Source organism: Streptopelia decaocto (genome assembly GCF_964273445.1).
Source record: "Streptopelia decaocto genome assembly, chromosome: 28".
Classification (NCBI taxonomy): domain Eukaryota; kingdom Metazoa; phylum Chordata; class Aves; order Columbiformes; family Columbidae; genus Streptopelia; species Streptopelia decaocto.
Genome location: NC_138683.1, coordinates 233,576 through 258,484, shown reverse-complemented (window position 1 = coordinate 258,484; position 24,909 = coordinate 233,576). Strand labels below are relative to the sequence as shown.

Here is a 24,909-nt window from a genome sequence, read left to right as displayed (position 1 = left end):
GGTCCCTGGTTTGGGGGGGGTCCCTGGTTTGGGGGGGTCGGGGCACCCATGGGTGCTGGGGGGTCCCTGATGGGGGTGTCCCTGTTTTGGGGGGTCCGTGATTGGGGGGTCCCTGATTGGGGTCCCTGGTTTGGGGGGGGTCCCTGGTTTGGGGGGGTCCCAGGAGCACCCATGGGTGCTGGGGGGGGGTCGGGGGCACCCATGGGTGCCGGGGGGTCCCTGACGGGGGGTCCCTGTTTTGGGGTCCCTGATTGGGGTCCCTGGTTTGGGGGGGGTCCCAGGAGCACCCATGGGTGCTGGGGGGGGGTCGGGGGCACCCCTGGGTGCCGGGGGTCCCTGACGGGGGGTCCTGTTTTGGGGTCCCTGATTGGGGTCCCTGGTTTGGGGGGGGTCCCCAGGAGCACCCATGGGTGCTGGGGGGGGGTCGGGGGCACCCATGGGTGCCGGGGGGTCCCTGACGGGGGGTCCCTGTTTTGGGGTCCCTGATTGGGGTCCCTGGTTTGGGGGGGGTCCCAGGAGCACCCATGGGTGCTGGGGGGGGGTCGGGGGCACCCCTGGGTGCCGGGGGGTCCCTGACGGGGGGGTCCCTGTTTTGGGGTTCAGGCTCCATCCGCATCGACGCGCTGGGGGCGCTGACGGAGCTGTCGGAGAGCGGGGGGCGGCTCTTCCCCGTCGGCTTCCAGTGAGCGCACTGGTTATACTGGTTATACTGGTTATACTGGTTATACTGGTTATACTGGGGGGGCAATGGGGGGGACTGGGAGGGTCAATGGGATGGACTGGGATATACTGGGATGGACTGGGAGGGAACTGGGATAGACTGGAGGTAACTCGGATGGACTGGGAGGGTCAATGGGATGGACTGGGATATACTGGGAGGGAACTGGGAGGGAACTGGGATCAACTGGGAGGGACTGGGAGGGTCAATGGGAGGGACTGGGAGGGACTGGGATGGAACTGGGATATACTGGGAGGGAACTGGGATGGACTGGGATGGACTGGGATGGACTGGGGGGGACTGGGAGGGTCAATGGGAGGGACTGGGAGGGACTGGGAGGGACTGGGATCAACCGGGGGATGGACTGGGAGGGAACTGGGATAGACTGGGATATACTGGGATGGACTGGGAGGGTCAATGGGAGGGACTGGGAGGGAACTGGGAGGGTCAGTGGGAGGGACTGGGGGGGACAGGGGTTGGAGTTTGGGGTCTCCCAGGCCCATACTGGGTTATACTGGTCTATACTGGTCTATACTGGTCTATACTGGTCTATACTGGTTTATACTGGGGTGCACTGGGGTGCACTGGGGTGGGCTCAGGAGGCACTGGGGGGGTCCCTGGTCCATACTGGTCCATACTGGGATGAACTGGGGGACACAGGGGTTGGATTTGGGGTCTCCCAGGCCCATACTGGTTGATACTGGTCTATACTGGTCTATACTGGTCTATACTGGTCCATACTGGTGTGCACTGGTGCGCAGGTGCTGGCGCCTGTACTGGAGCACGCGGGACGCGCGGCGCCGCTGCTGGTACCGCTGCCGCATCCTGGAGCGGCCGGGGGGGCACGGGGACCCCCCCCCAACCCACCCCCCGAGGACAACCGCACCATCGCCCACGGTACGGCCGGACGCCGGGGTCCCTCCCGAACTCCTGGGTCCCTTGGGGAACTCCTGGGTCCCTTGGGGAACTCCTGGGTCCCTCCCGAACTCCTGGGTCCCTCCCGAACTCCCGGGTCCCTCCCGGACGCCTGGGTCCCTCCCGGACTCCTGGGTCCCTTGGGGAACTCCTGGGTCCCTTGGGGAACTCCTGGGTCCCCTCCCGAACTCCTGGGTCCCTCCCCAACTCCTCAGTCCCTCCCGAACTCTTGGGTCCATGGGGTATTCCTGGGTCCCTCCCGGACGCCTGGGTCCCTCCCGAACTCCTGGGTCCCTTGGGGAACTCCTGGGTCCCTCCCGAACTCCTGGGTCCCCTCCCGAACTCCTGGGTCCCCTCCCGAACTCCTGGGTCCCTCCCGAACTCCTGGGTCCCTCCTGAACTCTTGGGTCCATGGGGTATTCCTGGGTCCCCCCCAAACTCCTGGGTCCCTCCCGAATGCCTGGGTCTCGCCCCAAACTCCTGGGTCCCTCCCGAACTCCTGGGTCCCTCCTGAATTCCTGGGTCCCTCCCGAACTCCTGGGTCCCTTGGGGCACTCCTGGGTCCCCTCCGCACTCCTGGGTCCTCCCCGAACTCCTGGGTCCCTCCCTGACCCCCTTGACCTTTGTCTCCCCAGATGCCACCAGCCCGGGGTCCCCCCCCACCCCCCCAGAGGGTCCCCGGGGTCCCCCCAGCCCCCGCCCCAGGGGACCCCCCGGCTTCTCGCCCAATCGGAGACCAGGGAGCTCGTCCCGCCCCCTCCCCTCCCCCGGTGAGTGGGGACAGGGGGACAGGGGGACAATGGGGACAGGGGGACATGGGGACAGGGGGACGGGGGGACAGGGGGACATGGGGACAGGGGGACGGGGGGACAGGGGGACATGGGGACATGGGACAGGGGGACAGGGGGACATGGGGACAGGGGGACATGGGGACATGGGGACATGGGGACAGGGGGACATGGGGACATGGGGACATGGGACATGGGACATGGGGACAGGGGGACAGGGGGACATGGGGACATGGGGACAAGGGGACACGGGGACAGGGGGATATGGGGACATGGGGACACGGGGACAGGGGGACATGGAGATATGGGGACATGGGGATATGGGGACATGGGGACAGGGGGACAGGGGAACATGGGGACATGGGGACATGGGGACAGGGGGACAATGGGATCAACGGGGACATGGGGACACGTGGATTTGGGGACACGGCCCCTCGCTGACCCCCATGTCCCCTCTGTCCCCTCAGGCTCCGCCCCCTCCCTGTCCCGTCACATCCTGAGCGCGGGCGACCCGAGTTCCCGCCCCTCCCCCGGCGGGCGCGTCACCCCGCGTCCCCTCCCCCCGCCGCTGTCCCCAACCGCCCCCCCCGCGGCCACCGGGGGGCGACAGCAGCGACGGGGACAACGATGACGACGGTGACGTCACCCGGCGCTACTCCCGCTTCCCGCGCACCGTGGTGACACCGCGGGGGCCACCGTGTCCCCTCCCCCCCCCGCCCCACCCCCCCATCCAGCAGCTGGACGGGGCGGGGGACGCGGGGGACAAGGGACAACGGGGGGGACGAGGGACAGCGGGGGGGTCCCCCCTGCCCTCCGACATCCTGGAGTTCGTGCTCAGGAACACGGTTGGGGACAATGGGGACAATGGGGACAACGGGGACAATGGGGACGGGTGTCCTGGCTGGGACGTCAACCGCGGAGAGGCCACCAATGGGGACGTCACCCATGGAAGTGTCACCTATGGAGATGCCACCAATGGGGATGTCACCCATGGAACTGTCACCTATGGAGAGGCCACCAATGGGGACGTCACCCATGGAACTGTCACCCATGGAGATGCCACCAATGGGGACGTCACCCGTGGAAGTGTCACCTATGGCCGTGGTGGCCATGGAGATGTCACCCATGGAGATGCCACCCATGGAGATGCCACCAATGGGGACATCACCCATGGAAGTGTCACCTATGGCCGTGGTGGCCCTGGAGATGTCACCCATGGAGATGCCACCCATGGAGATGCCACCAATGGGGACATCACCCATGGAAGTGTCACCTATGGACGTGGTGGCCCTGGAGATGTCACCCATGGAGATGCCACCAATGGGGACGTCACCCATGGAAGTGTCACCTATGGAGAGGCCACCAATGGGGACGTCACCCATGGAAGTGTCACCTATGGACGTGGTGGCCCTGGAGATGTCACCCATGGAGATGCCACCAATGGGGACGTCACCCATGGAAGTGTCACCTATGGACGTGGTGGCCCTGGAGATGTCACCCATGGAGATGTCACCCGTGTAGATGTCACCCATGGAGATGTCACCAATGGCCGTGGAGGCCCTGGAGATGTCACCCATGGAGATGTCACCTATGGACATGTCACCTATGGACGTGGTGGCCCTGGAAGTGTCACCCATGGAGATGTCACCAATGGGGACGTCACCCGTGGAACTGTCACCTATGGACGTGGTGGCCCTGGAGATGTCACCCATGGAGATGTCACCAATGGCCGTGGTGGCCCTGGAAGTGTCACCTATGGAAGTGTCACCTATGGAAGTGTCACCTATGGAGATGTCACCAATGGCCGTGGTGGCCCTGGAGGTGTCACCCGTGGCCGTGTCACCCATGGAGATGTCACCAATGGGGCCGTCACCCGTGGAGATGTCACCCATGGCCGTTGTGGCCTTGGAAGTGTCACCCATGGGAGTGTCACCCATGGGAATGTCACCTACGGAGACGCCACCTATAGGGACGTCACCCATGGGAACGTCACCTATGGAGATGCCACCCACGGGGGTGTCACCTATGGGGACGTCACCCCCGGAAGCGTCACCAATGGACACGGTGGCCCCGCAAGTGTCACCTATGGAGGTGCCACCAACGGCCACGCCGCCCCCCGCGATGACGTCACCGTCCCCCGCGATGACGTCACCCCCTGGGGACACAAACGCCCCGGGGACACCTTGGGGACGGGGACCAAGAGGCCGCGGCTCGAGGACACCAACGGGGACACCAGCGAGACCAGTGACACCAACGGGGACACCAGGTGGGGGACGGGCCACTCGGGTCACTGGGAGCATCCCAGTTCATCCCAGATGGGTCACTGGGACCAGCCCAGTTGGGTCCATCCCAGTCAATCCCAGTTGGGTCATTGGGATCATCCCAGTTGGGTCCATCCCAGTTGGGTCCATCCCAGTCAATCCCAGTTGGGTCCATCCCAGTCACTCCCAGTTGGGTCCATCCCAGTTGGGTCCATCCCAGTCAATCCCAGTTGGGTCCATCCCAGTTGGGTCCATCCCAGTTGGGTCCATCCCAGTCAATCCCAGTTGGGTCATTGGGATCATCCCAGTTGGGTCCATCCCAGTTGGGTCCATCCCAGTCAATCCCAGTTGGGTCCATCCCAGTCACTCCCAGTTGGGTCCATCCCAGTTGGGTCCATCCCAGTCAATCCCAGTTGGGTCCATCCCAGTTGGGTCCATCCCAGTTGGGTCCGTCCCAGTCACTCCCAGTTGGGTCCATCCCAGTTGGGTCCATCCCAGTTGGGTCCATCCCAGTTGGGTCCATCCCAGCCAATCCCAGTTGGGTCCATCCCAGTTGCTCCAGTTGGGTCCATCCTAGTTGGTTCCAAACCAGTTGGGTCATTGGGTCCATCCCAGTTGGGTCCATCCCAGTTGGGTCCATCCCAGTTGGGTCCATCCCAGTCAATCCCAGTTGGGTCCATCCCAGTCGGGTCCATCCCAGTTGGGTCCATCCCAGTTGGGTCCATCCCAGTTGGGTCCATCCCAGTCAATCCCAGTTGGGTCATTGGGATCATCCCAGTTGGGTCCATCCCAGTTGGGTCCATCCCAGTCAATCCCAGTTGGGTCCATCCCAGTCGGGTCCATCCCAGTTGGGTCCATCCCAGTTGCTCCCAGTTGGGTCCATCCCAGTTGGGTCCATCCCAGTTGGGTCCATCCCAGTTGGGTCCATCCCAGTTGGGTCCATCCCAGTTGCTCCCAGTTGGGTCCATCCCAGTCCATCCCAGTTGGGTCCATCCCAGTTGGGTCTATCCCAATTAATCCCAGTTGGGTCCATCCCAGTTGGGTCCATCCCAGTTGGGTCCATCCCAGTTGGGTCACTGGGACCAGCCTAGTTGGGTCCATCCCAGTTGGGTCCATCCCAGTTGGGTCCATCCCAGTTGGGTCCATCCCAGTTGGGTCACTGGGACCAGCCCAGTTGGGTCATTGGGATCATCCCAGTTGGGTCCTTCCCAGTCGGGTCCATCCCAGTTGGGTCCATCCCAGTTGGGTCCTTCCCAGTCGGGTCCATCCCAGTTGGGTCCATCCCAGTTGGGTCCATCCCAGTCGGGTCCATCCCAGTTGGGTCCATCCCAGTTGGGTCCATCCCAGTTGGGTCCATCCCAGTCACTCCCAGTTGGGTCCAGCCCAGTTGGGTCCATCCCAGTTAATCCCAGTTGGGTCCATCCCAGTTGGGTCCATCCCAGTCACTCCCAGTTGGGTCCAGCCCAGTTGGGTCCATCCCAGTCGGGTCCATCCCAGTCGGGTCCATCCCAGTTGGGTCCATCCCAGTTGGGTCCATCCCAGTCAATCCCAGTTGGGTCCATCCCAGTTGGGTCTATCCCAGTTGGGTCCATCCCAGTTGGGTCCATCCCAGTTGGGTCCATCCCAGTTGGGTCCATCCCAGTTGGGTCCATCCCAGTCCATCCCAGTTGGGTCATTGGGATCATCCCAGTTGGGTCCATCCCAGTTGGGTCCATCCCAGTTGGGTCCATCCCAGTTGGGTCCATCCCAGTTAATCCCAGTTGGGTCATTGGGATCATCCCAGTTGGGTCCATCCCAGTTGGGTCCATCCCAGTTGGGTCCATCCCAGTCACTCCCAGTCGGGTCCCTGGGCCCGTCCCAGTTCCCCCAGTCCCCTCCGGGTGCCGTGACCTCTGACCCCCCGTGTCCCCACAGGTCCCCCCCGAGTGACGTCACCGCGGAGCCACCGTGGGAATGCGCAGGTGGGGACATTGGGGACAATGGGGACAATGGGGACAATGGGGACTATGGGGACAATGGGGACAATGGGGACAATGGGGACAATGACGACAATGGGGACAATGGGGACAATGGGGACAATGGGGACAATGACGACAATGGGGACAATGGGGACAATGGGGATATTGGGGATGGGACCCTGAAGAGTCCCCCTGTCCCCATGTCCCCATATCCCCGTGTCCCCCTGTCCCATTGTCCCCCTGTCCCCCTGTCCCCATTGTCCCCCTGTCCCCATGTCCCCATTGTCCCCCTGTCCCCATTGTCCCCCTGTCCCATGTCCCCATTGTCCCCATTGTCCCCATTGTCCCCCTGTCCCCCTGTCCCATTGTCCCCATTGTCCCCATTGTCCCCATTGTCCCCATTGTCCCATGTCCCCATGTCCCCCTGTCCCATTGTCCCATTGTCCCCCTGTCCCATGTCCCATTGTCCCCATGTCCCATGTCCCATGTCCCATTGTCCCCATGTCCCATGTCCCATGTCCCATTGTCCCCATTGTCCCCATGTCCCATTGTCCCCATTGTCCCCATGTCCCATGTCCCATGTCCCCATTGTCCCCATTGTCCCCATGTCCCCCAGGTGGCAGCTCGGAGGACGAGGCCCCGCCCCCCGGCAGCCCCTCCCCCCCCCGCCCCCAGTTGTGCTTCGAGATCAGCAACGAGGACGGGCTGAGCGTCAGCGCCCCCTCCATCGAGGGTGGGACGGGGACACGGGGACACGGGGACAATGGGGACAATGGGGGCGATGGGGACAATGGGGGCGATGGGGACAATGGGGACAATGGGGGTGATGGGGACAATGGGGGTGATGGGGACAATGGGGACAATGGGGGCGAGGGGGACAATGGGGACAATGGGGGCGATGGGGACAATGGGGGCGATGGGGACAATGGGGACATTGGGGACAATGGGGTCAATGGGGACAATGGGGGCAATGGGGATGATGGTGACGATGGGGACAATGGGGCTATTGGGGACATGGGGATAATGGGAGGATATGGGGACATGGGGGGACAAGGGGACATGGGGGATGATGGGGACAGTGGGGACAATGAGGGGACAAGGGGGACAATGGGGATATTGGGGACAATGGGGATAATGGGGACATTGGGACAAGGGGACATGGGGGATGATGGGGATATTGGGGACAATGGGGACAATGGGGGAATATGGGGACATGGGGACTTTAGGGGGACATTGGGGATAATGGGGTTAATGGGGATATTGGGGACATGGGGATAATGGGAGGATATGGGGACAATGGGGACAATGGGGACATGGGGGACAAGGGGACATGGGGGATGATGGGAACATGGGGACAATGAGAATGGTGGGGACAATGGGGATGGTGGAGCTAATGGGGACAGTGGGGACATTGGGGACATTGGGGGTAATGGGGGGACATTGGGGACAATGGGGGCCATGGGGACATTGGGGACACGGTGACACTGTCCCTGTCCCCAGGCGCCTGGCGCGTCGTCACCGAGAAGGTTCAGGAGGCTCGAGCCAACGCGCGGCTCCGACACCTCTCGTTCGCCGGTGAGCCCGGACGCCTGGGTCCCTCCCGGACGCCTGGGTCCCCTCCCGAACGCCTGGGTCCCCTCCCGAACGCCTGGGTCCCTCCTGAACTCCTGGGTCCCTCCCGGACGCCTGGGTCCCTCCCGAACTCCTGGGTCCCTCCCGAACTCCTGGGTCCCCTGAACTCCCATGTTCCCTCAACCCCAAAATCCCAACTGGGAGCCTCGAACCGGCCGTTTCCCCCCCATTTGCCTCGGTGCAACATCACTTCCGGTCCCCCAGGCGCCTCGGTGCCACGTCTAAACCTCCCCCCCTCTGCCCCCGCGACCCCGAACTTTGGTTCCGCCCCTAACTTTTTGGTTCCGCCCCGAACTCCGGGGTCCCCCCCCGAACTCCTGGGTCCCCCCCCCGAACTCCTGGGTCCCCCGCCGAACTCCTGGGTCCCCCCGCAGGGCTGAGCGGGTCCCGCTGGCTGGGGGTGCAGCACGAGGCCGTCGTGTTCCTGGTGGAGCAGCTGCCGGGGGCCGGTTTGTGCCCCCGCTACCAGTTCCGGTACCACCCGCGCCAGGACCCCCCCCACCCCACCCCCCGAAACCCCTCGGGGTGCGCCCGGGCCGAGCTCTACGTGAGGTGGGTGCTCAGACCCCCCCCCCGGGGCACCCATGGGTGGGGGGACCCCCCATAGGGTGACTGGGACCCCCCATAGGGTCACCATGGGTGACTGGGACCCCCATAGGGTGACTGGGACCCCCCATAGGGTCACTATGGGCGACTGGGACCCCCATAGGGTGACTGGGACCCCCCCATAGGGTCACTATGGGCGACTGGGACCCCCATAGGGTGACTGGGACCCCCCCATAGGGTCACTATGGGCGACTGGGACCCCCATAGGGTGACTGGGACCCCCCATAGGGTGACTGGGACCCCCCCATAGGGTCACTATGGGTGATTGGGACCCCCATAGGGTGACTGGGACCCCCCATAGGGTGACTGGGACCCCCCCATAGGGTCACTATGGGTGACTGGGACCCCCATAGGGTGACTGGGACCCCCCATAGGGTCACCATGGGTGACTAGAACCCCCATAGGGTGACTGGGACCCCCCCATAGGGTGACTGGGACCCCCCATAGGGTCACTATGGGTGACTGGGACCCCCATAGGGTGACTGGGACCCCCCATAGGGTCACTATGGGTGATTGGGACCCCCATAGGGTGACTGGGACCCCCCATAGGGTCACTATGGGTGACTGGGACCCCCCCATAGGGTGACTGGGACCCCCCATAGGGTCACTATGGGTGATTGGGACCCCCATAGGGTGACTGGGACCCCCATAGGGTGGTTGGGACCCCCATAGGGTGACTGGGACCCCCCATAGGGTCACTGTGGGTCACTGGGACATCTCCATGGGGCACCCATGGGTGGGTGGGTGTCACCTATGGGTGCTATGGGTTCACCCATTGACTTGGGGGGTCACCCATTGGGTTGGGGGTCACCTATGGGTGCTATGGGGTCACCCATTGGGTTGGGGGGTCACCCATTGGGTTGGGGGTCACCTATGGGTGCTATGGGGTCACCCATTGACTTGGGGGGTCACCCATTGGGTTGGGGATTCACCCATTGGGTTGGGGGTCACCCATTGGGTTGGGGGGTCACCCATAAGTTGGGGGTTCACCCATTGACTTGGGGGGTCACCCATTGACTTGGGGGGTCACCCATTGGGTTGGGGGGTCACCTATGGGTGCTATAGGGTCACCCATTGGTTTGGGTGTCACCCGATGGATTGGGGGTCACCCATTGGGTTGGGGGTTCACCCATTGACTTGGGGGTTCACCCATTGACATGGGGGTCACCCATGGGTGCTGGGGGGTCCCCGCTGGGTGGGGGGCACCCATGGGTGTCTCAGCGCGCCCCTCCCCCGCAGGAAGTGCACGTTCGACATGTTCAGCTTCCTGGCGTCGCAGCACCGGGCGCTGCCCCAGGGGGCGCCGCGCGACGACGAGGACGAGGACACCCAGCTCAAGGCCCCCCGGTGAGCCGGACGCCTGGGTCCCTCCCGGACGCCTGGGTCCCCCCTGCACTCCTGGGTCCCTCCCGAACTCCTGGGTCCCTCCCGGACTCCTGGGTCCCTCCCGAACTCCTGGGTCCCCTCCCGAACGCCTGGGTCCCTCCCGAACTCCTGGGTCTCTTCCCGAACTCCTGGGTCCCTCCTGCACTCCTGGGTCCCTCCTGCACTCCTGGGTCCCCCCCGAACTCCTGGGTCCCTCCTGCACTCCTGGGTCCCTCCCGAACTCCTGGCTCCCTCCCCGAACTCCTGGGTCCCTCCCGAACTCCTGGGTCCCCCCCGGACTCCTGGGTCCCCTCCCGGACTCCTGGGTCCCCTCCCGAACTCCTGGGTCCCCCCCGAACTCCTGGGTCCCTCCCGAACTCCTCGGTCCCTTCCCGAACTCCTGGGTCCCTCCCGAACGCCTGGGTCCCTTCCCGAACTCCTGGGTCCCTCCCGAACGCCTGGGTCCCTTCCCGAACTCCTGGGTCCCTCCCGAACTCCTGGGTCCCTCCCAGACGCCTGGGTCTCTTCCCGAACTCCTGGGTCCTTTGGGGAACTCCTGGGTCCCCCCCGAACTCCTGGGTCCCTCCCGAACTCCTGGGTCCCCTGAACTCCCATGTTCCCTCAACCCCCAAATCCCAACCGGGAGCCTCGAACCGGCCGTTTCCCCCCCATTTGCCTCGGTGCAACATCACTTCCGGTCCCCCAGGCGCCTCGGTGCCACGTCTAAACCTCCCCCCCTCTGCCCCCGCGACCCCGAATTTTGGTTCCGCCCGGAACTTTCGTTCTTCCCCGAACTCCTGGGTCCCTCCCCGAACTCCTGGGTCCCTCCCGAACTCCTGGGTCCCTCCCGAACGCCTGGGTCCCCCCAGCCGCGCCGCCAGCCTGGAGCTGCCCCTGGCCATGCGGTTCCGGCACCTCAAGAGAAGCCACCGAGAGAGCGTCGGAGTCTACCGGTGGGTGACCCACCCGTGTCCCATGTCCCCATGTCCCCATGTCCCCATATCCCCCTATTCCCAATGTCCCCATTGTCCCCATATCCCCATGATGTCCCATTGTCCCCAATGTCCCCATTATCCCCATTGTCCCCATCGCCCCCAATGTCCCCATCGCCCCCATTGTCCCCATTACCCCAATGTCCCCATTGTCCCCAATGTCCCATCGCCCCCAATGTCCCCATTGTCCCCAATGTCCCCATTGTCCCCAATGTCCCCATTGCCCCCAATGTCCCCAATGTCCCCATTGCCCCCATTGTCCCCAATGTCCCCATCGCCCCCAATGTCCCCATCGCCCCCATTGTCCCCATTGTCCCCATTGTCCCCAATGCCCCCATTGTCCCCAGTGCCCCCGTTGTCCCCAATGTCCCCGTTGTCCCCAATGTCCCCATCGCCCCCAATGTCCCCATTGTCCCCACTGTCCCCATTGTCCCCAATGTCCCCGTTGTCCCCAATGTCCCCATTGTCCCCAATGTCCCCATCGCCCCCAATGTCCCCATCGCCCCCATTGTCCCCATTGTCCCCATTGTCCCCAATGCCCCCATTGTCCCCAGTGCCCCCGTTGTCCCCAATGTCCCCGTTGTCCCCAATGTCCCCATCGCCCCCAATGTCCCCATTGTCCCCACTGTCCCCATTGTCCCCAATGTCCCCGTTGTCCCCAATGTCCCCATTGCCACCAATGTCCCCATTGTCCCCAATGTCCCCGTTGTCCCCAATGTCCCCATCGCCCCCAATGTCCCCATTGTCCCCACTGTCCCCATTGTCCCCAATGTCCCCATTGTCCCCAATGTCCCCGTTGTCCCCAATGTCCCCATCGCCCCCAATGTCCCCATTGTCCCCAATGTCCCCATTGTCCCCAATGTCCCCATTGCCCCCAATGTCCCCGTTGTCCCCAATGTCCCCATTGCCCCCAATGTCCCCATTGTCCCCAATGTCCCCATTGCCCCCACTGTCCCCATTGTCCCCACTGTCCCCGTTGTCCCCAATGTCCCCGTTGTCCCCAATGTCCCCGTTGCCCCCATCGCCCCCATTGCCCCCAATGTCCCCATCGCCCCCACTGTCCCCATTGTCCCCAATGTCCCCGTTGTCCCCTGTCCCCAGCTCCGCCATCCACGGCCGGGGTCTGTTCTGCAAGCGCAACATCGAGGCGGGCGAGATGGTCATCGAGTACTCGGGCATCGTCGTGCGCTCCGTGCTCACCGACAAGCGCGAGAAGTTCTACGACAGCAAGGTGGCACCGCGGGGACCTCGGGGACACTCGGGGACACCTCGGGGACACTTTGGGGACACTTTGGGGACACTTTATGGGCACTTTGGGGACATCTGGGGACACTTTGGGGACGTTTGGGGACACCTCGGGGACCTTGGGGACACTTGGGGACACTTTGGGGACACTTCAGGGACCTTGGGGACACCTTGGGGACACTTTAGGGGCACTTTGGGGACATCTGGGGACACTTTGGGGACATTTGGGGACACCTCGGGGACCTTGGGGACACTTGGGGACACCTTGGGGACACTTCAGGGACCTTGGGGACACCTTGGGGACACTTTAGGGGCACTTTGGGGACACTTTATGGGCACTTTGGGGACATCTGGGGACACTTTGGGGACATTTGGGGACACCTCGGGGACCTTGGGGACACTTGGGGACACTTTGGGGACACTTTAGGGACATTTGGGGGCACCTTGGGGACACTTCAGGGACCTTGGGGACACCTTGGGGACCTTGGGGACACTTTGGGGACGTTTTACGGGCACTTTGGGGACATTTGGGGACACTTTGGGGACACTTTAGGGGCACTTTGGGGACATTTGGGGACACTTTGGGGACACTTCAGGGGCACTTTGGGAACATTTGGGGACCTTGGGGACACTTTGGGGACACTTTGGGGACACTTGGGGACACTTGGGGACACTTTAGGGACACTTTAGGGACCTTGGGGACACCTTGGGGACACTTTGGGGACATTTGGGGACACTTTAGGGACCTTGGGGACACCTCAGGGACCTTGGGGACACTTGGGGACACTTTGGGGACACTTTGGGGACATCTGGGGACACCTTGGGAACACTTTGGGGACATTGGGGACACCTTGGGGACCATGGGGACACCTCGGGGACCTCGGGGACACCTTGGGGACACTTTAGGGGCACTTTGGGGACACTTGGGGACACTTTGGGGACGTTTCAGGGGCTCCTCATGAGCAACTGGGAGGAGGTTGGTGGTAAAGTGGGAGCTTGGGGACACCTTGGGGACCTTGGGGACACCTTGGGGACACTTTGGGGACACTTTATGGGCACTTTGGGGACATTTGGGACACTTTGGGGACACTTTAGGGGCACTTGGGGACAACTTGGGGACACTTTGGGGACTTTGGGGGCACTTGGGGACACTTTGGGGACACCTTATGGAGCTCAGGGTGTCCCAGTTGCCCCCCCAGGACATTGGCTGCTCCGTGTCCCCATCTCTTGGTGATGTCCCCATGTCCCCATCCATTGATGGTGTCCCCATGTCCCATCCATTGATGATGTCCCCATGTCCCACCCATTGACCATGTCCCATCCATTGACCATGACCCATCCATTGACCATGTCCCATCCATTGACCATGTCCCACCCATTGACCATGACCCACCCATTGACCATGACCCACCCATTGACCTTCTCCCACCCATTGACCATGTCCCACCATTGACCATGACCCACCCATTGACCATGACCCAACCATTGACCATGACCCACCATTGACCATGACCCATCCATTGACCATGTCCCACCCATTGACCATGTCCCACCCATTGACCATGACCCATCCATTGACCATGTCCCACCCATTGACCATGTCCCATCCATTGACCATGACCCATCGATTGATGATGCCCCAACCATTGATGGTGTCCCACCCATTGATGACGCCCCAACCATTGATGACGCCCCACCCATTGACGACGCCCCAACCATTGATGACGCCCCATCCATTGATGACGCCCCAACCATTGATGATGCCCCATCCATTGATGATGCCCCATCCATTGATGACGCCCCATCCATTGATGATGCCCCATCCATTGACCATCTCCCATCCATTGATGACGCCCCAACCATTGATGATGCCCCAACCATTGATGATGCCCCATCCATTGATGGTGTCCCCATGTCCCACCCATTGACCATGTCCCATCCATTGACCATCCCCAACATCTGCATGTCCCCATCCATTGACCATGACCCATCCATTGACCATGTCCCCATGTCCCACCCATTGACCATGTCCCATCCATTGACCATGACCCAACCATTGATGATGTCCCAACCATTGATGATGTCCCCATGTCCCATCCATTGACCATGACCCATCCATTGAAGATGACCCACCCATTGATGACGTCCCATCCATTGACCATGACCCATCCATTGACCATGACCCAACCATTGACCATGACCCACCCATTGACCATGACCCACCCATTGACCATGACCCACCCATTGACCATGACCCATCGATTGATGATGCCCCAACCATTGATGGTGTCCCACCCATTGATGACGCCCCAACCATTGATGACGCCCCAACCATTGACCATGTCCCACCCATTGACCATGTCCCACCCATTGACCATGACCCATCCATTGACCATGACCCACCCATTGACCATGTCCCACCCATTGACCATGACCCACCCATTGACCATGTCCCACCCATTGACCATGACCCACCCATTGACCATGTCCCACCCATTGACCATGTCCCACCATTGACCATGTCCCATCCATTGACCATGTCCCACCCATTGACCAAGTCCCACCATTGACCATGACCCATCCATTGACCATGTCCCATCCATTGACCATGACCCACCATTGACCATGTCCCACCATTGACCATGACCCACCCATTGACCATGACCCACCCATTGACCATGACCCATCCATTGACCATGTCCCATCCATTGACCATGACCCACCATTGACCATGTCCCACCCATTGACCATGTCCCATCCATTGACCATGACCCATCCATTGACCATGTCCCATCCATTGACCATGACCCATCCATTGACCATGACCCACCATTGACCATGTCCCACCCATTGACCATGACCCATCCATTGACCATGACCCACCCATTGACCATGTCCCACCCATTGACCATGTCCCATCCATTGATGGTGTCCCCATCTCTAGACCATCCCCAACGTCCCCATGTCCCCACCCATTGACCATGTCCCATCCATTGACCTTGTCCCCGTGTCCCATCCATTGACCATGTCCCATCCATTGACCATGACCCAACCATTGATGATGTCCCAACCATTGATGATGTCCCCATGTCCCATCCATTGACCATGACCCATCCATTGAAGATGACCCACCCATTGATGACGTCCCATCCATTGTCCATGACCCATCCATTGACCATGACCCAACCATTGACCATGACCCACCCATTGACCATGACCCATCGATTGATGATGCCCCAACCATTGATGGTGTCCCACCCATTGACGACGCCCCAACCATTGATGGCGCCCCATCCATTGATGACGCCCCAACCATTGATGATGCCCCAACCATTGACCATCTCCCATCCATTGATGATGCCCCAACCATTAATGATGCCCCATCCATTGACCATCTCCCACCCATTGATGATGCCCCGTCCATTGACCATGACTGAACCATTGATGATGCCCCATCCATTGACGACGCCCCATCCATTGATGACGCCCCATCCATTGATGACGCCCCATCCATTGATGGTGTCCCCATGTCCCACCGATTGATGGTGTCCCCCCACCTCCCGCGTCCCCCCCAGGGCATCGGCTGCTACATGTTCCGCATCGACGACGCCGAGGTGGTGGACGCCACCATGCACGGCTCGGCCGCCCGCTTCATCAACCACTCGTGCGAGCCCAACTGCTACTCGCGCGTCATCCAGGTGGAGGGGCACAAGCGCATCGTCATCTTCGCCCTGCGCCGCATCCTGCGCGGCGAGGAGCTCACCTACGACTACAAGTTCCCCATCGAGGAGCCGCCCGCCAAGCTGCCCTGCAACTGCGGCGCCAAGCGCTGCCGCCGCTTCCTCAACTGACATGTGGGTGCTATGGGTGCTATGGGGTGCCCTTGGGTGCTATGGGGTGTCCTTGGGTGCTATGGGGTGCTATGGGGTGTCCTTGGGCCCTGCAACTGCGGCGCCAAGCGCTGCCGCCGCTTCCTCAACTGAGACGTGGGTGCTATGGGTGCTATGGGTGCTGGGGGGTCACCCATGGGTGCTATGGGGTGCCCTTGGGTGCTATGGGGTGCTATGGGGTGTCCTTGGGCCCTGCAACTGCGGCGCCAAGCGCTGCCGCCGCTTCCTCAACTGAGACGTGGGTGCTATGGGTGCTATGGGGTGTCCTTGGGTGCTATGGGGTGCCCTTGGGTGCTATGGGTGCTATGGGTGCTATGGGGTGTTCTTGGGTGATATGGGGTGGGCTTTGGTGCCCTTGGGTGCTATGGGGTGGCCTTGGGTGCCCTTGGGTGCTGGAGGGTGTCTTTGGTTGTCCTTGGGGTCTGGATGGCATCCTTGGTTGATGGATGACATCTTTGGGTGACGGATGGTTCCCTTGGGTGCTGGATTACACCCTTGGGTGCTATGGGGTGGCCTTGGGTGGCCTTGGGTGCTATGGGGTGTCCTTGGGTGATGGGGGACACCTATGGGTCATGAGGGGCACCCTTGGGTGCTGGATGGCACCCTTGGGTGCTATGGGGTGCTATGGGGTGTCCTTGGGTGATGGGGGACACCTATGGGTCATGAGGGGCACCCTTGGGTGCTGGATGGCATCCTTGGTTGATATGGGGTGTCCTTGGGTGATGGGGGACACCTGTGGGTCATGGGGCACGTCCTTGGGTGCTGGGTGACATCCTTGGGTGCTATGGGGTGCCCTTGGGTGCTATGGGGTGTCCTTGGGTGCTATGGGGCGCCCTTGGGTGCCCTTGGGTGCTATGGGGTGGCCTTGGGTGCTATGGGGTGGCCTTGGGCCCTGCAACTGCGGCGCCAAGCGCTGCCGCCGCTTCCTCAACTGAGACGTGGGTGCTATGGGTGCTATGGGTGCTGGGGGTCACCCATGGGTGATATGGGGTGTGGTTGGGTGCTGGGAGGTGTCTTTGGGGTCTGGATGGCATCCTTGGGTGATGGAAGGTGCCCTTGGGTGCTACGGGGTGGTCTTGGGTGCCCTTGGGTGCTGGGGGGTGTCCTTGAGTGATATGGGGTGGCCTTGGGTGCTGGATGACACCCTTGGGTGCTACGGGGTGGACTTGGGTGGCCTTGGGTGCTATGGGGTGTCCTTGGGTGCTGGATGGCATCCTTGGGTGCTGGATGACACCCTTGGGTGCTGCGGAGTGGATTTGGGTGCTATGGGGTGCCCTTGGGTGCTATGGGGTGTCCTTGGGTGCTATGGGTGCTATGGGGTGCCCTTGGGTGCTCTGGGGTGCCCTTGGGTGCTATGGGGTGCCCTTGGGTGCTCTGGGGTGTCCTTGGGTGCTATGGGGTGCCCTTGGGTGCTATGGGTGCTGGGGGGTGCCCATGGGTGCCCTTGGGTGCTGGATGGTGTCCTTGGGGGATGGGGCACATCCTTGTGTGATGCCTCCAAGTCAATGGGGAGCACTCAATGGTCAACTGGGAGCACCCAATGGTCATGGGGAGCACCCAGTGGTCATGGGGGGCACCCAAGAGTCAATGGGGGGCACTCAACAGGCAACTGGGAGCACCCAAGAGGCAACTGGGAGGACCCAAGAGTCAACTGGGAGCAGCCGATGGTCAACTGGGGGCACCCAAGAGTCAACTGGGGACATCCAATGGTCATGAGGAGCACTCAAGAGGCAACTGGGAGCACCCAAGAGGCAACTGGGAGCACCCAATGGTCATGGGGGACACCCAATGGTCAACTGGGAGCACCCAATGGTCAACTGGGGCACCCAATGGTCATGGGGGACACCCAATGGTCAACTGGGAGCACCCAAGAGTCAACTGGGGGCAACTGGAGATGAGATGTGGAAGCTCTGGAGATGCCTCCAAGTCAATGGGGAGCACCCAGCGGTCAACTGGAGGCACCCAATGGTCAACTGGGGCACCCAATGGTCATGGGGGCACCCAATGGTCAACTGGGAGCACCCAAGAGTCAACTGGGAGCAGCCAATGGTCAACTGGGAGCACCCAAGAGTCAACTGGGAGCAGCCAATGGTCAACTGGGAGCACCCAAGAGTCAACTGGGAGCAGCCAATGGTCATGGGGGGCACCCAAGAGTCAACTGGGGTCACCAAGTGGTCAACTAGGAGCAGCCAAGAGGCAACTGGGAGCACCCAAGAGTCAACTGGGAGCACCCAATGGTCATGGGGAGCACCCAATGGTCATGGGGAGCACCCAGTGGTCATGGGGAGCACCCAATGGTCATGGGGGACACCAAGAGTCAACTGGGAGCACCCAAGAGTCAACTGGGAGGACCCAAGAGTCAACTGGAGGCAACTGGAGATGAGATGCGGAAGCTCTGGAGATGCCTCCAAGTCAATGGGGAGCACCCAGCGGTCAACTGGAGGCACCCAATGGTCAACTGGGGCACCCAATGGTCATGGGGGCACCCAATGGTCAACTGGGAGCACCCAAGAGTCAACTGGGAGCAGCCAATGGTCATGGGGGGCACCCAAGAGTCAACTGGGGTCACCAAGTGGTCAACTAGGAGCAGCCAAGAGGCAACTGGGAGCACCCAAGAGTCAACTGGGAGCACCCAATGGTCATGGGGAGCACCCAATGGTCATGGGGAGCACCCAGCGGTCAACTGGAAGCACCCAATGGTCATGGGGAGCACCCAATGGTCATGGGGAGCACCCAATGGTCATGGGGAGCACCCAATGTTCATGGGGGACACCCAAGAGTCAACTGGGAGCACCCAAGAGTCAACTGGAGGCAACTGGAGATGAGATGCGGAAGCTCTGGAGATGCCTCCAAGTCAATGGGGAGCACCCAATGGTCAACTGGGGCACCCAATGGTCATGGGGGCACCCAATGGTCAACTGGGGGCACCCAAGAGTCAACTGGGAGCACCCAAGAGTCAACTGGGGGCAACTGGAGATGAGATGTGGAAGCTCTGGAGATGCCTCCAAGTCAACTGGGGGCACCCAAGAGGCAACTGGGAGCACCCAATGGTCATGGAGGGCACCCAACAGTCAACTGGGGGCACCCAGTGGTCATGGGGGCACCCAAAAGTCAACTGGGGGCACCCAAGAGTCAACTGGGAGCACCCAATGGTCATGGGGAGCACCCAATGGTCATGGGGGGCACCCAATGGTCAACTGGGAGCAACTGGAGTTGACACACGGGACCTCTGGAGATGCCACCAGGGAGCACCCATGGGTGACACAGGGACACCCTGAGACCCCCCCACCCATGGGTGACACAGGGACACCCTGAGACCCCCCCACCCATGGGTGCCCCCCCCACCCATTGGGTGACCCCCCCCCCCATGGGTGACCCCCATTGGGTGACCCTCACCCATTGGTGACCCCCCACCCATTGGTGACCCCACCAGCCCCCCCACCCACCCAGGGGCACCCATGGGTGACACCCCCCCCCCCCCCCCCTTTGTAAGATTTTTGGGTCTTTTTTACGCACTTTGGGGTTTTTTGGGGTTTTTATGTTTTTTTGGGGCAATTTCGGTTGGTTTTGGGGGTTGTTTTGTATTTTAATTTAAAGGCGGCAGAAGCTCCGCCCACAATAAAGAGACTGGAGGGACCCAGGAGTCCGGGAGGGACCCAGGAGTTCGGGGGGGGACCCAGGAGTGCCCCAAGGGACCCAGGAGTTCGGGGGGGACCCAGGAGTGCCCCAAGGGACCCAGGAGTTCGGGGAGGGACCCAGGAGTTCGGGAGGGACCCAGGAGTGCCCCAAGGGACCCAGGCGTTCGGGAGGGACCCAGGAGTTCGGGAGGGACCCAGGAGTTCGGGGGGGGACCCAGGAGTTCCCCAAAAGACCCAGGAGTTCGGGAGGGACCCAAGAGTTCGGGGGGGACCCAGGAGTGCCCCAAGGGACACAGGAGTTCGGGAGGGACCCAGGAGTGCCCCAAGGGACCCAGGAGTTCGGGGGACCCAGGAGTGCCCCAAGGGACCCAGGAGTTCGGGAGGGACCCAGGAGTTCGGGGAGGGACCCAGGAGTGCCCCAAGGGACCCAGGAGTTCGGGAGGGACCCAGGAGTTCGGGGGGACCCAGGAGTTCGGGGGGACCCAGGAGTTCGGGAGGGACCCAGGAGTCCGGGAGGGACCCAGGAGTTCGGGGGGGGACACAGGAGTTTGGGGGGGACCCAGGAGTTCGGGGGGGACCCAGGAGTGCCCCAAGGGACCCAGGAGTTCGGGAAGGGACCCAGGAGTTCGGGGGGACCCAGGAGTTCGGGGAGGGACCCAGGAGTTCGGGTGTTCCCCCTCCCCCCCCCCAATAAAGCGCCACGTTGGGGGTTCCAAGTCCGCGGTGACATCACTGAGGGCGGTGACGTCACCGGGGAATCCCCTCCCCTGGCCCCGCCCCCTGGCGCCGTATTTAAAGGGGCCCCCCCCGTATTTGTGGGGACAGAGGAACCCCGAGAGCACAGGTGACACTGTGGGGACAATTGGGGACAATGGGGGACACTGGGGGGTGGGGACATGGGGGACATTGGGGACAATTGGGGGACATGGGGGGTGGGGACATTGGGACACAATGGGGACAATTGGGGACATGGGGGGTTGGGGACATTATGGGGAAAATTAGGGGACATTGGGGGACATCAGAGTTGGGGACATGGGGGGACATTGGGGACAATTGGGGACATTGGGGATAATTGGGGGACATTGGGGACCCAATGGGGACAATTGGGGACATTGGGGACATTGGGGGACATGGGGGTTGGGGACATGGGGGACATTGGGGACATTGGGGATAATTGGGGACCCAATGGGGACAATTGGGGACATTGGGGGACATGGGGGTTGGGGACATTGGGGACATTGGGACACAATGGGGACACAGTGGGGACAATTGGGGACACAATGGGGACAATTGGGGCACATGGGGGTTGGGGACATTGGGGATCAAGGGACACATTGGGGACACAATGGGGACAATTGGGGCACATGGGGGTGGGGACATTGGGGACATTTGGGGGACATGGGGTGTTGGGGACATTATGGGGACATTGGGGGACATGGGGGGTGGGGACATTGGGGACACAGTGGGGACAATTGGGGACATGGGGGTGGGGACATTGGGGACACAGTGGGGACAATTGGGGGACATGGGGGGTGGGGACATTGGGACAATTGGGGGACAATTGGGGGACATGGGGGATTGGGGATCAAGGGACACATTGGGGACAATTGGGGACATGGGGGTGGGGACATTGGGGACCCAATAGGGACAATTGGGGGACATGGGGGTTGGGGACATTGGGGAGGAACACATTGGGGACATTGGGGACAATTGGGGGACATGGGGGGTGGGGACAGTTGGGGACATTGGGGGACATGGGGGTTGGGGACATGGGGGGACATTGGGACAATTGGGGGACATGGGGTGTTGGGGACATGGGGGGACATGGGGGTTGGGGATCAAGGGACACATTGGGGACAATTGGGGACATGGGGGGTGGGGACATTGGGACCCAATAGGGACATTGGGGACACAATGGGGACAATTGGGGACATGGGTGTTGGGGACATTGGGGACACATTGGGGACAATTGGGGACATTGGGGACAATTGGGGACATTGGGGGTGGGGACATTGGGGACCCAATGGGGACAATTGGGGGACATGGGGGGTGGGACAATTGGGGACAATTGGGGACAATTGGGGGCCATGGGGGACAAGGGACACATTGGGGACAATTGGGGACATTCGAGACACAATGGGGACAATTGGGGGACATGGGGGTGGGGACATGGGACACAATGGGGACATTGGGGGATAATTGGGGGACATGGGGGTGGGGACATGGGGGGACAAGGGACACATTGGGGACATTGGGGACACTTGGGGGACATGGGGTTGGGGGACAATTTGGGACATTGGGACCAATTGGGGACAATTGGGGACATGGGGGTGGGGACAATTGGGGACACAATGGGGGCATTGGGGGGACATTTGGGGACATGGGGGGTGGGGACAATTGGGGACACAATGGGGGCATTGGGACCCAATGGGGACAATTGGAGGGACAATTGGGGACATTGGGGACATGGGGGGTGGGGACATTGGGGCCAATTGGGGCCATCGGGGCCAAGGGGCAGGTTGGGGACAAGGGACACGGGGTGGGGACGTGGGGGGTGGGGCCATCGGGGCCACGTTGGGGACAAAGGGCACAGGGTGGGGACACGGGGGTGGGGACATTGGGACAATGGGGGGGTTGGGGACACATTGGGGGGGTGGGGACACTTTGGGACCCCGTGTGTCCCCCAGGTGTCCCCATGGCTCTGTGGGGCTGGTGGTGGCAGCGGCGCTGCTGCGGGTCAGTGGCACCCCCCCATTGTCACCCATTGTCACCCATTGTCACCCATTGACCCCCATTGAACCCCATTGATTCCCATTGACCCCCATTGAACCCTATTGTCACCCATTGTCACCCATTGACCCCCATTGAACCCATTGACCCCCATTGATCCCCATTGAACCCCATTGACCCCCATTGTCCCCCATTGTCACCCATTGTCACCCAATGTCACCCATTGACCCCCATTGAACCCCATTGATTCCCATTGACCCTCATTGAACCCCATTATCCCCATTATCCCCCATTGTCCCATTGTCCCATTGTCCCCAATGTCCCCATTGTCCCCAATGTCCCCATTGACCCCCATTGTCCCCATTATCCCCCATTGTCCCATTGTCCCATTGTCCCCAATGTCCCCATTGTCCCCATTCCCCATTGTCCCCATTGTCCCACATTGAACCCCATGAACCCCATTGTCACCCCATTGTCACCCATTGTCACCATTGTCCCCCATTGACTCCATTGAAACCATTGACCTCATTGACCCCATTGTCCCCATTGTCCCCATTGTCCCCATTGCCCATTGTCACCCATTGAACCCCATTGACCCCCATTGACCCCCATTGTCCCCCATTATCCCCCATTGTCCCATTGTCCCATTGTCCCCAATGTCCCCATTGTCCCCATTCCCCCATTGTCCCCCATTGTCACCGACTGACACCCCATTGTTCCCCATTGTCCCACAGTGAACCCCATTGACCCCCATTGTCCCATTGTCCCCCATATCCCCATTGTCCCCATTGTCCCCCATTGTCCCATTGTCCCATTGTCCCCAATGTCCCCATTGTCCCCATTCCCCCATTGTCACCCCATTGTCCCCCATTGTCACCCATTGACCCCCATTGTCCCCCATTGAACCCCATTGAAACCCATTGACCCTCATTGACCCCCATTGTCCCCATTGTCCCCCATTGACCCCCATTGTCACTCCATTGTCCCCCTTCGTCCCCCATTGTCCCCATTGTCCCCATTGTCCCCATTGTCCCCATTGTCCCCCATTGTCCCCCAATGTCCCCATTGTCCCCATTATCCCCGTTATCCCCATTGTCCCCCATTGTCCCCAATGTCCCCATTGTCCCCCATTGTCCCCATTGTCCCCATTATCTCCATTGTCACCCATTGTCCCCATTGTCCCATTGACCCCCATTATCCCCCATTATCCCCCATTGCCCCCATTGCCCCCCATTGACCCCCCAATGTCCCCATTGTCCCCAATGTCCCCATTGTCCCCATTGTCCCCATTGCCCCATTATCCCCCATTATCCCCCATTATCCCCCATTGTCACTCCATTGTCCCCCATTGACCCCCATTGTCACTCCATTGTCCCCCATCGTCCCCCATTGTCCCCATTGTCCCCATTGTCCCCATCGTCCCCCATTGTCCCCATTGTCCCCATTGTCCCCATTGTCCCCCATTGACACCCCATTGTCCCATTGTCCCCCATTGAACCCCATTGATCCCCATTGTCCCCATTGTCACTCATTGTCACCCATTGTCCCCCATTGTCCCCATTGTCCCCATTGCCCCCATTGTCCCCATTGTCCCCATTGTCCCCATTGACACCCCATTGTCCCCAATGTCCCATTATCCCCCATTGTCCCCATTGTCCCCCATTGTCCCCATTGTCCCCAATGTCCATTGACCCCCATTATCCCGCAGGTTCTCCCGCCCCGCCCCCTCCTCCCCAGCCCCTCCCCCCTCCCCCTCCCCCACCCCGCCCCCCCCCTCCCCCCCTCCAGCTTTTGGGGGTTCCTGGGGGAGGGGCCAAGAAACGCCACGCCCCCCGTGGGGGAGGGGAGCTGATCCAGAGGCTGCGGTGAGTGCGGGGGGGGACCCCAAAATGGGGGGGACCCCAAAATGGGGGGACTGGAATGGGAGGACCCTAAAAATGGGGGGGGACCCCAAAATAGGGGGGATATAAATGGGGGGGACCCCAATAATGGGGGGGACCCCAATAATGGGGGGATATGAAATGGGGGGGACTGGAAATGGGGGGGAACCCCAATAATGGGGGGATATGAAATGGGGGGACCCAAAATGGAGGGGACCCCAATAATGGGGGGGGATACAAAATGGGGGGACCCCAATAATGGGGGGATATTAAATGAGGGGGACATAGAAT

At 61.5% G+C, this 24,909-nt stretch overlaps 1 protein-coding gene across 1 annotated transcript; it reads left to right on the top strand.

Annotated features, from left to right (window-relative positions):
* Positions 1-436: 436 nt before the first annotated feature.
* LOC309450776 (uncharacterized protein) lies at positions 437-18,721 on the top strand (the record flags this gene model as incomplete). Its single annotated transcript, XM_082073921.1, has 14 exons — positions 437-440; positions 604-671; positions 1,480-1,615; positions 2,269-2,403; positions 2,923-4,687; positions 6,597-6,643; positions 7,257-7,373; positions 8,141-8,215; positions 8,647-8,824; positions 10,118-10,225; positions 11,113-11,196; positions 12,337-12,466; positions 16,056-16,334; positions 17,976-18,721. The coding sequence occupies 13 exons, from the start codon at positions 437-439 to the stop codon at positions 16,329-16,331; spliced, it is 3,123 nt and encodes a 1,040-aa protein (XP_081930047.1). The 3' UTR covers positions 16,332-16,334; positions 17,976-18,721.
* Positions 18,722-24,909: the final 6,188 nt, after the last annotated feature.